The 13,381-nt window shown below is 42.0% G+C and overlaps 1 protein-coding gene across 2 annotated transcripts in view; it reads left to right on the top strand.

The window, feature by feature from the left end:
• The window catches only part of GRK6 (G protein-coupled receptor kinase 6), a 39,200-nt gene extending 28,431 nt beyond the window's left edge, over positions 1–10,769 (top strand). For both annotated transcript variants that reach the window (XM_069971288.1, XM_069971279.1), the window contains exons 14-16: positions 744–881; positions 965–1,102; positions 9,301–10,769. In XM_069971288.1, coding sequence (XP_069827389.1) covers positions 744–881; positions 965–1,102; positions 9,301–9,351 — 327 coding nt within the window. In that variant the 3' untranslated portion in view covers positions 9,352–10,769. The remainder of the gene's footprint in view (positions 1–743; positions 882–964; positions 1,103–9,300) is intronic.
• The last annotated feature ends 2,612 nt before the right edge of the window (positions 10,770–13,381 follow it).

Here is a 13,381-nt window from a genome sequence, read left to right as displayed (position 1 = left end):
AGATTCCTAGGTAATCCTATGTGTTTTTACAAAACCAATTACCGTTACTGATCCACCAATGCTGGACCCCCTTTGGGGGTCCAGTGGCAGTTACACTAAACTGTCAGCTATCAGCTGAAAGTCTAGTTGCAGCTTCCGGTCACTGTTTGTCTAAACAGTGAGCATCTGAAGCAGGTCAGTAAATTTACTGACTTTTGCTTGAAAGGGTTAATAGGCGTGACGGGTAGGATCCGGTGCAGGGCCATCCTTATCAGGACATTCACCCTGCCTAGGCTAGGGGAGCATAGACCCCAGATCTAGGCTGCAGATAGATGCGACAACTACTTACAGCAGTTACACACTTACCTGGTCAGTCTGCTTCTGGGGTATTACCCCTTTATTCCCTTCACCTCATGACTAGGCATAGGGACCTCCAACAATAGTGTCTCTGGTACTTCTGTGTAATTGGCACAAGGATCCATATGTAATATATACATATATGGCTGATATTGGTGATGGTAACTTTTCTCATGATTTTAGATGTTTTTGGGTTGACTTTTTTTAGCATATCTCGTATAAAGGTTAAGTTTTAGTTTTCCAGTAGGCTGTGAACCTTGACCAGCTTTGTTATAGGGTGCACCATAGCTGATGACTAAGTCAACGAAGTCTTTCAGATTATATTTACGATATATACCGCAACATATTTAGCATTTTATATGACCTTTTGAACAATTATTTATTAATATAACTTCCCTATTTTCCAGCCCCAAGCAATCTACTGCAAAGATGTTCTTGATATAGAGCAGTTCTCAACAGTGAAAGGCGTGGAGCTTGAGCAGACGGACAGTGACTTTTATCGCAAGTTTGCCACAGGTTGTGTGTCTATACCCTGGCAGAACGAGGTAGGTTGTGAGAAGGTGGAGAGGAGATGGAAGCTAACAGTAAGAGCACCACTGAATATATGTTTATTCATCTCCTTGTTTAGATGATAGAGACAGACTGCTTTGCAGAACTGAGTAACATTCCAACAATGGATGGATCCATCCCACCGGATCTGGACTGGAAGGGTCTTCCTTCACCGCAACCAAAAAAGGGGCTGCTACAGCGATTCTTCAGCAGACAGGTAATAAAGGCTGATGACTGATTACTAGTTTAATATATTGTCCTGGTGACTGAAGACTCATAATATACATCTTCACAAGCATTTATTAGTACTCCTAGCTCACTGTATGATTAGAGTACCTCTCATTAATTCATTAATAAAAAAAATTTAACCTGTTGAAAGTTTTGATTGGTGGAAGTCTCACTGCTGATCAGGAGAAGTGTCCAATAGCGGATTTTAATTCTCAACTCGCAGGGATCTCAGTCTGGGCAACTCCATTATGGAGGTAGGGCTGCCTGGATGGAAGTGATTGACAGCAGAAAAAGTGTAGCACACTGCATGTTGTCCTTACCGGTGGGGGTTTCAGCTGTGACACTTTCAGCTGTGACACTTGTGACTTTTTTTTTTCTTAAATGAACTGCTATGATTATAAGAACAATATATTTTGAATACATAGTTAACCCCTTAAGGACCGGGCCTAAAATGGCCTTAAGGACCGGAGCAAATTTTATGAATATGACCGGTGTCACTTTATTCATTAATAACTTCGGGATGCTTTTACCTATCCTGCTGATTCTGAGATTGTTTTCTCGTGACATATTGTACTTCACATTTCTTGTAAATTGGAGTCGATACTTATAACGAATCTTTATGAAAAAAAACAAAATAATGTGAAATTTTTTTTTTTTTAAAAATGCATTTTTCCAACTTTAAAACTTTTCTGCTTATACAGAAAATGGTTATGCCACATAAATTATATACTAAATATCATTAGCAACATGTCTACTTTATGGTGACGGCATTTATTAAACTATATTTCATTTTTTTAGACAATAGAAAGCGTAAAACATTAGCAGCAAATTTCCAAGTTTTCTGTAAAATTTCAAAATCAGATATTTTTAGGGACCTGTTCAGGTTTAAAGTGTATTTGAGGGGACTGTATGTTAGAAAGCCCCACAAAGCACCCCATTTCAGAAACTGCACCCCCAAAACTCTACAAAAGCACATCCAGAAAGTTTTTTAACCCTTTAGGGGAGTCACAGAAATAAAAGTTAAGTGTGTAAGAGATTTTATTGTAACCCAATATTTTTCATAATTATAAACTTATTACCAGAGAAATGCACCCCAATATGTATTGCCCCGTTTCTGCAGTTTATAGAAATACCCCATATGTGGCCCTATTGCGCTATTTGACGCAACCACAAGCCTCAGATATAAAGGAGCGCCTAGTGCATTTCAATGGCTCCATTATATTTGGTCATTTCTGACTACATTTCGGACACCATTCAGAAAACTACACCCCTCAAGGAATGTAACTAGGGGTGCGGTGAGCATCTGGACCCCACAGGTGCTTCACAGATTTTCCCAACAATATGGCGTGAAAAAAGACAAAAATATTTCTTACACTAAAACGTTGTTCTAGACTTCAATTTTTCATTTTCACAAAGGGATAAAAGGAAAAAAAAACACAAAACATGTAGCGCAGTTTCTCTCGAGTACAGAAATACCCCAAATGTGGACATAAAGTGCCAAGCGGGCGCAGGACGAGCCTCCAAAGGGAAGGAGCGCCAATTGGCTTTTGGAAGCTGGATTTCACTGGAATGGATTTCAAGGGCCACGTCGCATTTACAGAGCCCTCGTGCTGCCAAAACACTGGAAACCCCCCACAAGTGACCCCATTCTGGAAACTACACCCCTCAAGGAATCTAACAAAAGGTGCAGTGAGCATATGGACCCCCACTGGTGATGGGCACAAATGTGGAACAATGTGACGTGAAAGTAAAAAAGTAAAAATTTTCATTTTTTCACATTCACGGCACAAATGTGCCCGTCATCAAGGGGTCCATATCCTCATTGCACCCCTTGTTAGATTCCTTAAGGGGTGTAGTTTCCAGAATGGGGTCACTTGTGGGGGGTTTCCACTGTCTTGGCAGCACGATGACTCTGTAAATGCGACATGGCGTTCATCATCCATTCTAGCCATTCTTGGCGCTCCTTCCCTTTGGAGGCTTGCCCTGCACCCACATGGTACTTTATGTCCACATGTGGGGTATTTACGGACTCGGGGGAAATCGCTCTAAACATTTTGTTTGTTTTTTTTCTCTTTTAACCCCTTTTGAAAATGAAAAATTCAAGGCTAGATCAACATTACAGTGTAAAAAATGTAATTCATTTTCACGCCACATTGTTCCACATTTGTGCCCGTCACCAGTGGGGTCCATATGCTCACTACACCCCTTGTTACATTCCCTGAGGGGTGTAGTTTCCATAATGGGGTCACTTGTGGGGGGTTTCAACTGTCTTGGCAACACAGGGGCCTTTTAAATGCAACATGGCCCCTCGAAATCCATTCCAGCCAAATCCAGCCTCAAAAAACCAAATGGCGCTCCTTCCCTTCGGAGGCTTACCCTGCACACGCATGGCGCTTTATGTCCACATGTGGGGTATTTCCGTACTCAGGGGAAATTGCTCTACAAATTTTGTGTTTTTTTTTTTATTTTTTAGCCCCTTGTGAAAATGAAAAAATCAAGACAAGATCAATGATTTAGAGTAAAAATTTAAAACAAATTACACTAAATGTTGGTCTAGCCTTGATTTTTTTCCATTTCCACAAGGGGTTAAAAAAGAAAATAAACGCAAAGCGTGTAGGGTAATTTCCCCTGAGTACGAAAATACTCTAGATGTGGACATAATGTGCCATATGGGCACAGGGCAAGTCACCAAAGGGACAGAGCGCCATTTAGAGGCTGGAATGCAGGATGGAGGCCATGTCGCAATTACAAAGCTCCTGTTCTGCCAAGACAGTAGAAACCCCTGACAAATGACCCCATTCTGGAAACTACACCCCATAAGGAATCTAACAAGGGGTGCAGTGAGCATATGGACCCCACTGGTAACAGGCACATATGTAGAACATGTGCCGTGAAAATAAAAAATACCATTTTTTTTTCATTTTCACGTCCAAAATGTGGCCGTCACCAGGGGGCCATATCCCCGCTGCCCCCCTTGTTAGATTCCTTATGGGGTGTAGTTTCCAGAATGGGGTCACTTGTGGGGGGTTTCTACTGTCCTGGCCGCGCAGAGACTTTGTAATTGCATCATGGCATCCTCTAATGGGAATGGCGGCCATGACTATTTAGCTGGGGAAAAGGGACAATTCTAATTTATTTGGGGGTATTAGGCCAATTATTAGTTTATAAGGTTGAAAATGACAGGTGTCCATCAAATTCCAGAGGAATTGATCCAGAGGAAGGCAAAAAACCCTCGTAAGGCAGACGACAGTAGCCTCATCACTGGGAAAAAATTCCTTCCTGACTCCATAATGGCGATCAGAATAATCACTGGATCAACGTGACCCCTGAAATAGGAATAAGGGACAGAATTTAGATAATGTAGAACTCCAATGACGTGTGGTGCACCTTGAAGCGATCCAGTATGCAGAGGCCGGGGTGATCAGGACAGGTGTCACACTGGAAAATGGTGTCCTTCCTGATCCCCATGTTACGCCACACTCAGCACTTTTTCTGGGGTCTCCTGTTTTCCAGTGTGGGGGACATCACCTGGAAAATGTTGTCCTGGTGCGATACGGGGTCCTTCATATCCAGAAGCGCTGGGTCCGCTCCATGGCTGCTAAATATTAGGGCTCTATTACTGCTTCTGATATGTTCGGATTGTGCTGCAAGCTACAATAGCTCAGGCAGCGAGGGACCAGAAGAGGGGGTGCTGGTATAAAAGTTATCCCCGTACGGGTGGTAACCTTTATCCAGCAGTGGGAAGATCAGTTCCCCAACGATCTCCACACTAACTCCGAGGATGGGGGGGGGCATCTGGGGGCTGGATTCGGGTGTCCCTTCCTTCATACACTGTAAGGGTACGTGCACACTGCGGAATGGCGAAGGATAACCCTTTGGCATTCCGCAGCTGGCACCCGCCGGCGGACTGATGGAGGCGCGCTTCTCCGTCCGTGTCATAGACTCCATTCTATGCACGAGCGGATTCCGCGCTCCGTCAAACGTGTTCATTCTTTGGACGGACGATTGAATCCGCCCATGCATAGGATAGAGTCTATGACACTAGAATTTCACACCATACCGTGATCTCTTATTGGGACGGTACTAGCGGAAAAGACGTGTCTGGGGGGCAGCGTACGCTACGCTACCCCCAGACACGTCACTGGATGATGAGGATGAATAGAGGAAAGAAGGATCCCCCCATTCATCCTCACTGGCTGTTTCGGTGTCGGAGGCAATAATAGCGTATGCGTCCGACACCGAAAACACCCTGGGGGCCATCTTTATACGGGGACTAGTATATGGGGTATGTAAATGTGTAGTGGTGTAGTGTAAAACTTTATTCCGTGTAGTGATATGGTGTTTTTTACATGTTTTTTTAACATTAAGTATATAAAAAAAAAAAACTACACCAAGAAATGAGTTGCTGATAAATGCCGCACTTATGTGCGGCACTTATCAGCAGACCGTGGCTGTAGGATATAGGAAAAAAAACACCCTACGCCAAAAAGGAGGAGTTGCTGATCAGCGGCGCACTTACGTGCGATGCTGATCAGCACTCAGTGGCGATAGGTTTTTTTTTTTTCCCCGCACCTTTTCTTCAACCCTATTGCTACTGATATGTGTATTATATACACTTATCAGCCGCTAGGGGGCAGTAGAACGCAAATTCCGGAAAAAGCCAAAGTTTGACGACGCTGGAGCCGATGATTGCCGATGGGGACCGCCGGAAAAAGACGAAGACGCCGACGAAGCAGAGGACGCGATCGGAACCCGGAAGACTCGATCGGGACGCTGGATCCGGTGAGTATGAGTCAATACCTGCTCTGGACACCTCAGCTACCTAGCTGAGGTGTCCACAGCAGGTATTTAACCCTTTCATGGGGTACTTATATCGCCGGTCACGGCGATCGGGACGTGGCACCGTGGCCACCGTTACTTTTAACAGTAATGGCGATCGGTGCCGTCATTGCTTTCCGGTGCCGCCATTGCTTTCCGGGCCATCGGATCACCGATGACCCGGAAAGCTGCAGATCGCCGCCATTGGCTGATCTGAATTGATCAGCCAATAGCGGCGATCGTCAGCACGGGAGGGGTTAATCACCCCCCGTGCCGACAAGCAGGGATGGCCTGCTATACATTATAGCAGGCCATCTTCCCCGATCGCTGCGTGTGTACACGCAGCGATCGGGGAAACCGCGGGCGTAAATGTACGCCCGTTTGCGTTAAGGCATGGATTTTGGGGGCGTACACTTACGCCCGCAGTCGTTAAGGGGTTAAAGGAACTTTCTGCTCATAGGTGGTGTAAGGGCATATAGAGTTCATAAAAAGAGAAGCCCAGCTCAGTAAACCCCTCAAGTAGCCAGTCACGGTCACGGTCACACTAGCATTTCAATGCGTGGCGTAACACACTACATTTTACGTGTTATGTTTGCTGCAGGGAAAACATGACAAGCTAAAAATGCAACATCTCTTTTCAGAAGCAGTATTTACATTTTTTTAAATTCTGAATGTATTGATTTTTTTTTCACATGAAAAAAGTTAAAACCAACACCTGTCGAGGCACTTACAACAACACAAATATCATAACAGGATGTGGTACAAGCAACAGAAACAAAATTGCAAGGCAGTGTATGGAGCATAGAAGCAGGGGGCTGAAGGTTTAGACTACCAGCTCCAAGCAGGGAAGGAACTGGGGGAAGAAGGAGAGGGGAAAAGAGGGGAAAGATAGAGGGAAAAAAACAACAAATCCAATTCATAGACAAAAATATTAATAATAAAGAATCAGACACAATAGAGGAAGGCAGTGGTGAAGAGACTGGTTTAACAACAAAACGTGAAAGGAAAAAAAATGGGATTCTGATCTATATATGTGCATACTGGCACGGACCCCATTTGCTTTAATTGCGCATACACATATATATAATGTATGTATGTATTTTCTGTGACGCTAGGACAGCACACCACACTTTTGAGTCTTTGAGTGTTATATATAAGTTTGGGAAATGCCTCGACTAGGATCAGTCTATTAAAGTCCATTAGGCTATTGGCAGTATTGGAAGCATGTCAATTTGACAGGTGGGCAACATATATGTGGAACGTATTGCAGATTTGTAATGTGAACTCAGCCTTAGTTACAGATTTAAGAGAAAATGAAGAATTACACTACAGCTCAACCATATAACTGGGTCGTACACGATTAGGAAAATGTCTTTGTTCTTTTTTTAAGTGGAGCTGAGCACCTGTTTCTGGAAAATGTCACATTCTCCCTAATAGCATATCTAAATCCACAGCTGTGTGTGTTATGAGATAAACAGGAAAATATTTAAGGGGTGTGTGTATGTGTGTGTGTGTGTGTGTATATATATATATATATATATATATATATATATATATATATAAATATAAAATAATTGTACACATTCAACCTTTCTTTTCTATTTGTTCTTTTTAAAGATGCATCAGAAACATGTGAGATATTTTTTTCCACATTTGGGGTGCAGCTACCTTTTTGAATATTTGGAAACAGTTACAGGCAATGGTTTGGACTGTTGAACATGCAGCCAGACCTTCATTAGTTTGCTATAAAAGTGCTGCCCCATTGTGTTGCTGTTTGTGGAGTTGTTCATAAAGAGGCATAGATTGTCGACAGAAAAAGACCATCTAGACTGCCCTTATATCATTTCCTTCTTATTATTATCATCTTAGGATAGATATATCTTTATCGCAGGCAGGTTTACATTCATTTACTGTAGATTTACTTACCACGTCTACTGGAAGTTTGTTCCAAGCATCTACTACTCTTTCAGTAAAGTAATATTTTCTCATGTTGCTTCTGATCTTTCCCCCAACTAACTACAGTTTGTGTCCCCTTGTTCTTGGGTTCAGTTTCTTATTAAAATGCTTCCCTCCTAAACCGTATTTGAGCCTTTAACATATTTAACAAAGAATAAAACACTGTTAACAATTCTAGAAGCAGGTAGCACCATCCAAATAGTTGGGGGGGGGCACTTTAAGGGCGCCCTCACACACTCTTTTTTTCATTTTTCAGTCTGGGTTCTGGGTTCATTTTTCAGTCAGAGGTTCTGGCATTTTTTACATTCTGTATGAATGATTTGTTGTGTTTTTTTTACATTTGTTGGGTCAGCGTTTTGGCGCGAACTTGGACATCATTGCTGAAGTCCAGGTCCAAGTGCTGTGTGCCAGGTCACTGAAAAACAAAAGGGGAGACAAAAAAAGACAGGAGCAGAAGACCCATAATTTCGACAGGTGTTCTGCATCTTACAGTATGCATCTTACAGTCTGGTACACTTAACCCCCTGGGGGTCGGACTTATCCCATACTGTAGCCATACCAGCAAGGAAGGGGGTTAAGTGCCCGCCTTCCTTGCTGGGATGGGTGCGGTGCAGGGGGGAGAGGGGAGCGTTCATTCTCACCTCCGACATCTTCTGTCTTCACCAGAGCCTGGCACACTGAGCTTGAAGTGTACTGGGCTATGTCTCTTCAAATCTGCCATCAGCGGCTGAGCCAGGACATCGCTGCAGCCATTAATGGGCTGAGCTGACACTGCACAAGTCTCTGCTCAGCAAATCAGCAGCTGCAGCAGGGTCCTGACTCTGGCTGAAGACTGGGAGAAGATCGGAGGGTAAGTAAAAACTGTCACAGAGCCTCAAAAACACCAGAAAAGAGAGACAAACGCCATACCAAAAAATACCATGTGTGTAAGGCATATCATATACTTTTATTGACTTCCAGCTAACATCAGGCTGCTGGCATTTTTTTTTTGGGGGGGGGGGGGACTGTTTTTTAAGGCTTTGTGGTTAAACGGTTTTTAAGGCATTGTGAAGCCAGGCTAACATAGTCCATGTTTTTATCGGATGAGCCAGACTATGAGGGAGATTTATCAAACTGGTGTAAAGTGAAACTGGTTCAGTTGCCCCTAGCAACCAATCAGAATCTGATTGGTTGCTAGGGGCAACTGAGCCATTTTCACTTTACACCAGTTTGATAAATCTTCCCCTATGTGTGTATATATGGACATTTTATTTTTACATGGAAATGCAAATATTACTGCAACCATTGTATGAGATTGTATCTTTCTGATCTGATTCTTTGCAAACCAATGAAGGCTATTATTATACTGTACACTTCTTTCAGTAAAATTAGTTTAAAAATCATTATCATTCCTGTGTCTACCTTCTTTTCCAGGACTGCTGTGGCAATTGTAGCGACAGTGACGATGAGCCAACTCGCCTATAGCCCTGATGGGAGCACAAGACTGAACCAGTTTACACTTTTTTTTTTTGCACATTTATCGGCCCATACTTTCCTCGCAGAGCGGCATTACGACACTGAGCTCTCTATTGTGCCTCAATCCTCTGCTATGAAAATGTGTTAAATATATTATTGTAATGTATAAATTAAGATCTATAAATACAGGAATGTATATTTTTCATGTTTTGCCTCCACCGCCTTCAGAAACCCCTTTTCTTGCTGCCACAGGCCAAAGGACTGTTCAGGCCTCTCAGGAAGGACTGATTTTAATGGAAATCCCACAATGTCACCTGTCCGCCTTTCTTTCTACCTTTTGTCCTAAGAGATGTTTTTATTTTGTTGAAGAAAATGTATTTTTTTTTACGTATAAATATATATATATAAACTGTAGAGAGGACTATATAGATTACTGAATGCTATGTCTTTTCCTCAGGCACATCTTTAAGACGCCCTAGAAGTGGTAAATGTTATAAATTTTTTTTATTTTTTAATTCACATATGACTGTCCCATTGCCTGCTGTCTACTTCAGGCTTAGTATAATACACCTGGTCTATGCTCTGGTGGGTCAGAGGTCACACATTATTGGTGCAGATCATGACATTGTATCTATAAGAGGTTTTGTAGATGGACAGGAGATGATGGAGAAAATAAGAATGCATTGGGTCTGTAAAGTTTTAGATATGATAAAGGGTCTTGCCAAGAACAGTTTGTAAACTGCTTGAGATCTCCGTACCCCAGTATTTGATATACACTGTTCAAGCAGGGTAATGTGTCATTGTAATGCCAGTAATTTATTGTATAGGGTCACGCTTGATTATTGGAACCAGACACTGGTATATGTCTTCACTTGTTGAGAGTCGTAGTGCACAAAGAGTTAGTGAATGCACTGTATTATAACGTTTCTGTTTTCAGGGAAGGTGAGGTGTATTTATCAGGGTCACATTTATATACAGTCCCTATGTTATCTAGACAATGAAATCCAGCATACCTCTTGTGTATATATATGTGTGTATATATATATATATATATATATATATATATATATATATATAGTCATGTAGCACAAGTCATTTGTAGCAATTTCTTACTTATGGTCACACACATTAAGCGTCACCTCCCCAAGTTACTGGAGAGCATTGAGTTGCATGATCCAGCAGAGCTTCTCCAGTACTGCACTTCCCTGGCTACATGTCCTTCCAGCAGGCTGGAAGAAGGACCAGGCTCGTACATAACCAGAGCTGTTCATTCTTTTCTCCTGGTCTCTAAGGATGTTTGGCTGTTTATCTGTGTATTTGTAATCTTTTACCATGGCACTACTACCTTACAGCACTTCTACAATGTCATCAAATGCCTGAATTATTTTATTTTGTTCTTTGTAACTTTGTTGATTTTATATATTTTGGTTTTCTTACAAAAAATGCTTTTGTGGTCTGTGTCTCTTTGCGACTAATCAAAGACAGCAGCACACTACCAAACCATGGATATTGGTGTGCTGCCTTGGCTGTGTCCATATTGCCTTAGATAGCATGCATACTCACCCACTGCTTCATTCAGACTACCAAGGTCCTGCAGCTTAGGTTTATGAGGCTCTGGGTCCAATGAAGCATCTATCACAGAGAGAACTATTATAATTACTATTGGCTTTCTTTCTGAGAAGGTTCATAACTCTACAGATGTGCTAGTATAGTGCCATCTAGTGGTGAAATATGCACATAACAGCTTCTATTGTTTGTTTTTACAGTATGGGATGCATCAGCCATATTTAGCTTATCATTTAGGGTACTGTATGCTGGCAGGATGTGCTGACAGACAGTGGGTAACAATCAAAGGTAGCCTGACGGTGCGGCAAAAAGGACAGAATGTCTAAGCATACATATACCAACTTCAAACTTAGTGCAATGTCAATCCTGTGCTACAGGGAGAATTAAATCTTATTTAACTGGATTCATACTACAAATACTTTTGGGCAAAAGATCAACGGAAATATATTTTTACGTGTATTATATTATGTTAGAGCAGTGTTTCTCAACTCCAGTCCTCAAGACCCACCAACAGGTCATGTTTTGAGGATTTCACATTTCAATTATAGTCCGCAAAACATGACCTGTTGGTGTGTATTTAGGACTGAAGTTGAGAAACACTGTGTTAGAGGGAACCAATCAGCACTGTGCTGATATAGTTCTCAGAATTATAGAATAGGGCTACTGTGCAGCTGGTGCACGTACCGCTGCATCTGGTATTGCAACTTAGCCCCAGTGCCTGTCGTTATAACTTTCAAAATCTAAATCAACAGTAGATGTGAAATAAAGCAAGTTTGCAATATAGATTTGTTTTGTTTTGTTTTTTATCATGCTGTAAAACAAAGCTGAACTTACCAGAAATCCAGGTCCAGTCTCCGGAAGGCTGATTTTCTGACTTGTGCTGGTTGAAAAAAAAAACAAAAAAAAAAACAGACTAAACATAGGAATTCCGGTCAGTACAGAGAGTCACGGCTCAATATGTCCATCAATCACATGACTGCCTTCTCTCTGTGAGAGCTCAGATGGCCTGGGAGACACTGAACTACCTGTTCTCTCACTGTTTCCAGTTTTTTGAGAAAAAAACTGTCAGAAAACAAGTGCAGTGTTTTCCATGATAACTAAAAAATAAATAATATAAATTGCATACTTGCTTTATATCACATCAACTGTTGATTTAGATTTTGGAAGTTCTAACGACAGTGACACTTTAAATGAGGATAAGCACTAATACCAGAACCAGCCCATGAACAAGTGAAAATGTTTCTGGGAAAATACTGAAAAAAAGATTCAGGAAATGTAAGGCTAGCTATGGATAGAGAACTTCTCAATTGACTCCTTGTTGTGCACTAACCTGTCAAGGAAAGGCACAACTCTATGTTATCAACTCTGCTGCACCTCTGAGGACCAACAACAGCAAGCATTTACTATGAAGAAAAAAGGTTCCCAGGACTGTATCCAGCTTTTCAAGGCACCCGGGGTGGAGCAGCACAGAGTGGCATGGACTTCAAAAACAGGCTGATTGCCGAGCGAACAAAGCGATTTACTACTTTTGTACCGAAATTCAATCATCTCTAGTATCAAGTTAAACCCAGTCCACTTCAGGATCCTGAAGAAAAGCAGACCAAGGTCCTCTTTTGACTATATTATTATCATCATTACAAAAGGCAATGCCTTTCCGCTCAGTAATGGAGCCTTGGGAATATACTGTAATCACAACACCGGCTGGCTAGGCTTTCATACCTATGAAATTTAAAATTATCATGTACTATAAACTTAGTAAATCGGATACCTGCTCTTCCCTTACGTCCAATTGGCATCACAACATATGGGGTATTATCGCCCCTGGGACGAAGGAATATTTTAATAAACATAACAAGATTTTTATTCCCCTCCTTCAGGAAGTATAAATGTGCCCCACCTCCCCAACACATCAGCCTTTTTTTCTTCATCTCTTAGCCCTAGGGACTTTGTCCCCTCCTCCTCCTCAGTTCCTTCTGGCTTATTCTTCAACTCGTCGCTGTGGAAACCCTCTGTGGTTCAGGCCTGTACATTGCGGGACTCTGCTTTGCGATTGTAAGTGGCCTACACTTGTTTACAGATTCCTCCTGGAACGCATCAGCGCCGCTTGCGTGTCAGCACTGCGGCGCCTGCATAATTGTCACTTCCGGCTTCTGTCGTAATTTTGGACCAAAGAAACATCCTGTTCTAGAGAAGGAGATTTCTGGGACTCCTCGCTTTAGCAGCGGATGCAGTTCCATGGGCACTATGGCACATGAGGTAAAAAAAAAATTTTCATGTCATTGCAGTACTGCAGCGTATTCAAAAAAATGATGCAGTAACACAAGTAAATGATGTAAAAGAGGATCACAGCTTTATTATGGGGCTCAACTTCAAAGATAACAGATGCTTGATCACAATATGTGCATGGCAATGAAAAGAAAAAAAAAAATCAAAAAGTTCTTTGCTTTATTCCAATATCAGCGTTACAGGTAGA

This window comes from Dendropsophus ebraccatus, chromosome 1 (genome assembly GCF_027789765.1).
Source record: "Dendropsophus ebraccatus isolate aDenEbr1 chromosome 1, aDenEbr1.pat, whole genome shotgun sequence".
NCBI lineage: Eukaryota > Metazoa > Chordata > Amphibia > Anura > Hylidae > Dendropsophus > Dendropsophus ebraccatus.
This window is presented reverse-complemented; position numbering and strand designations above follow the sequence as displayed.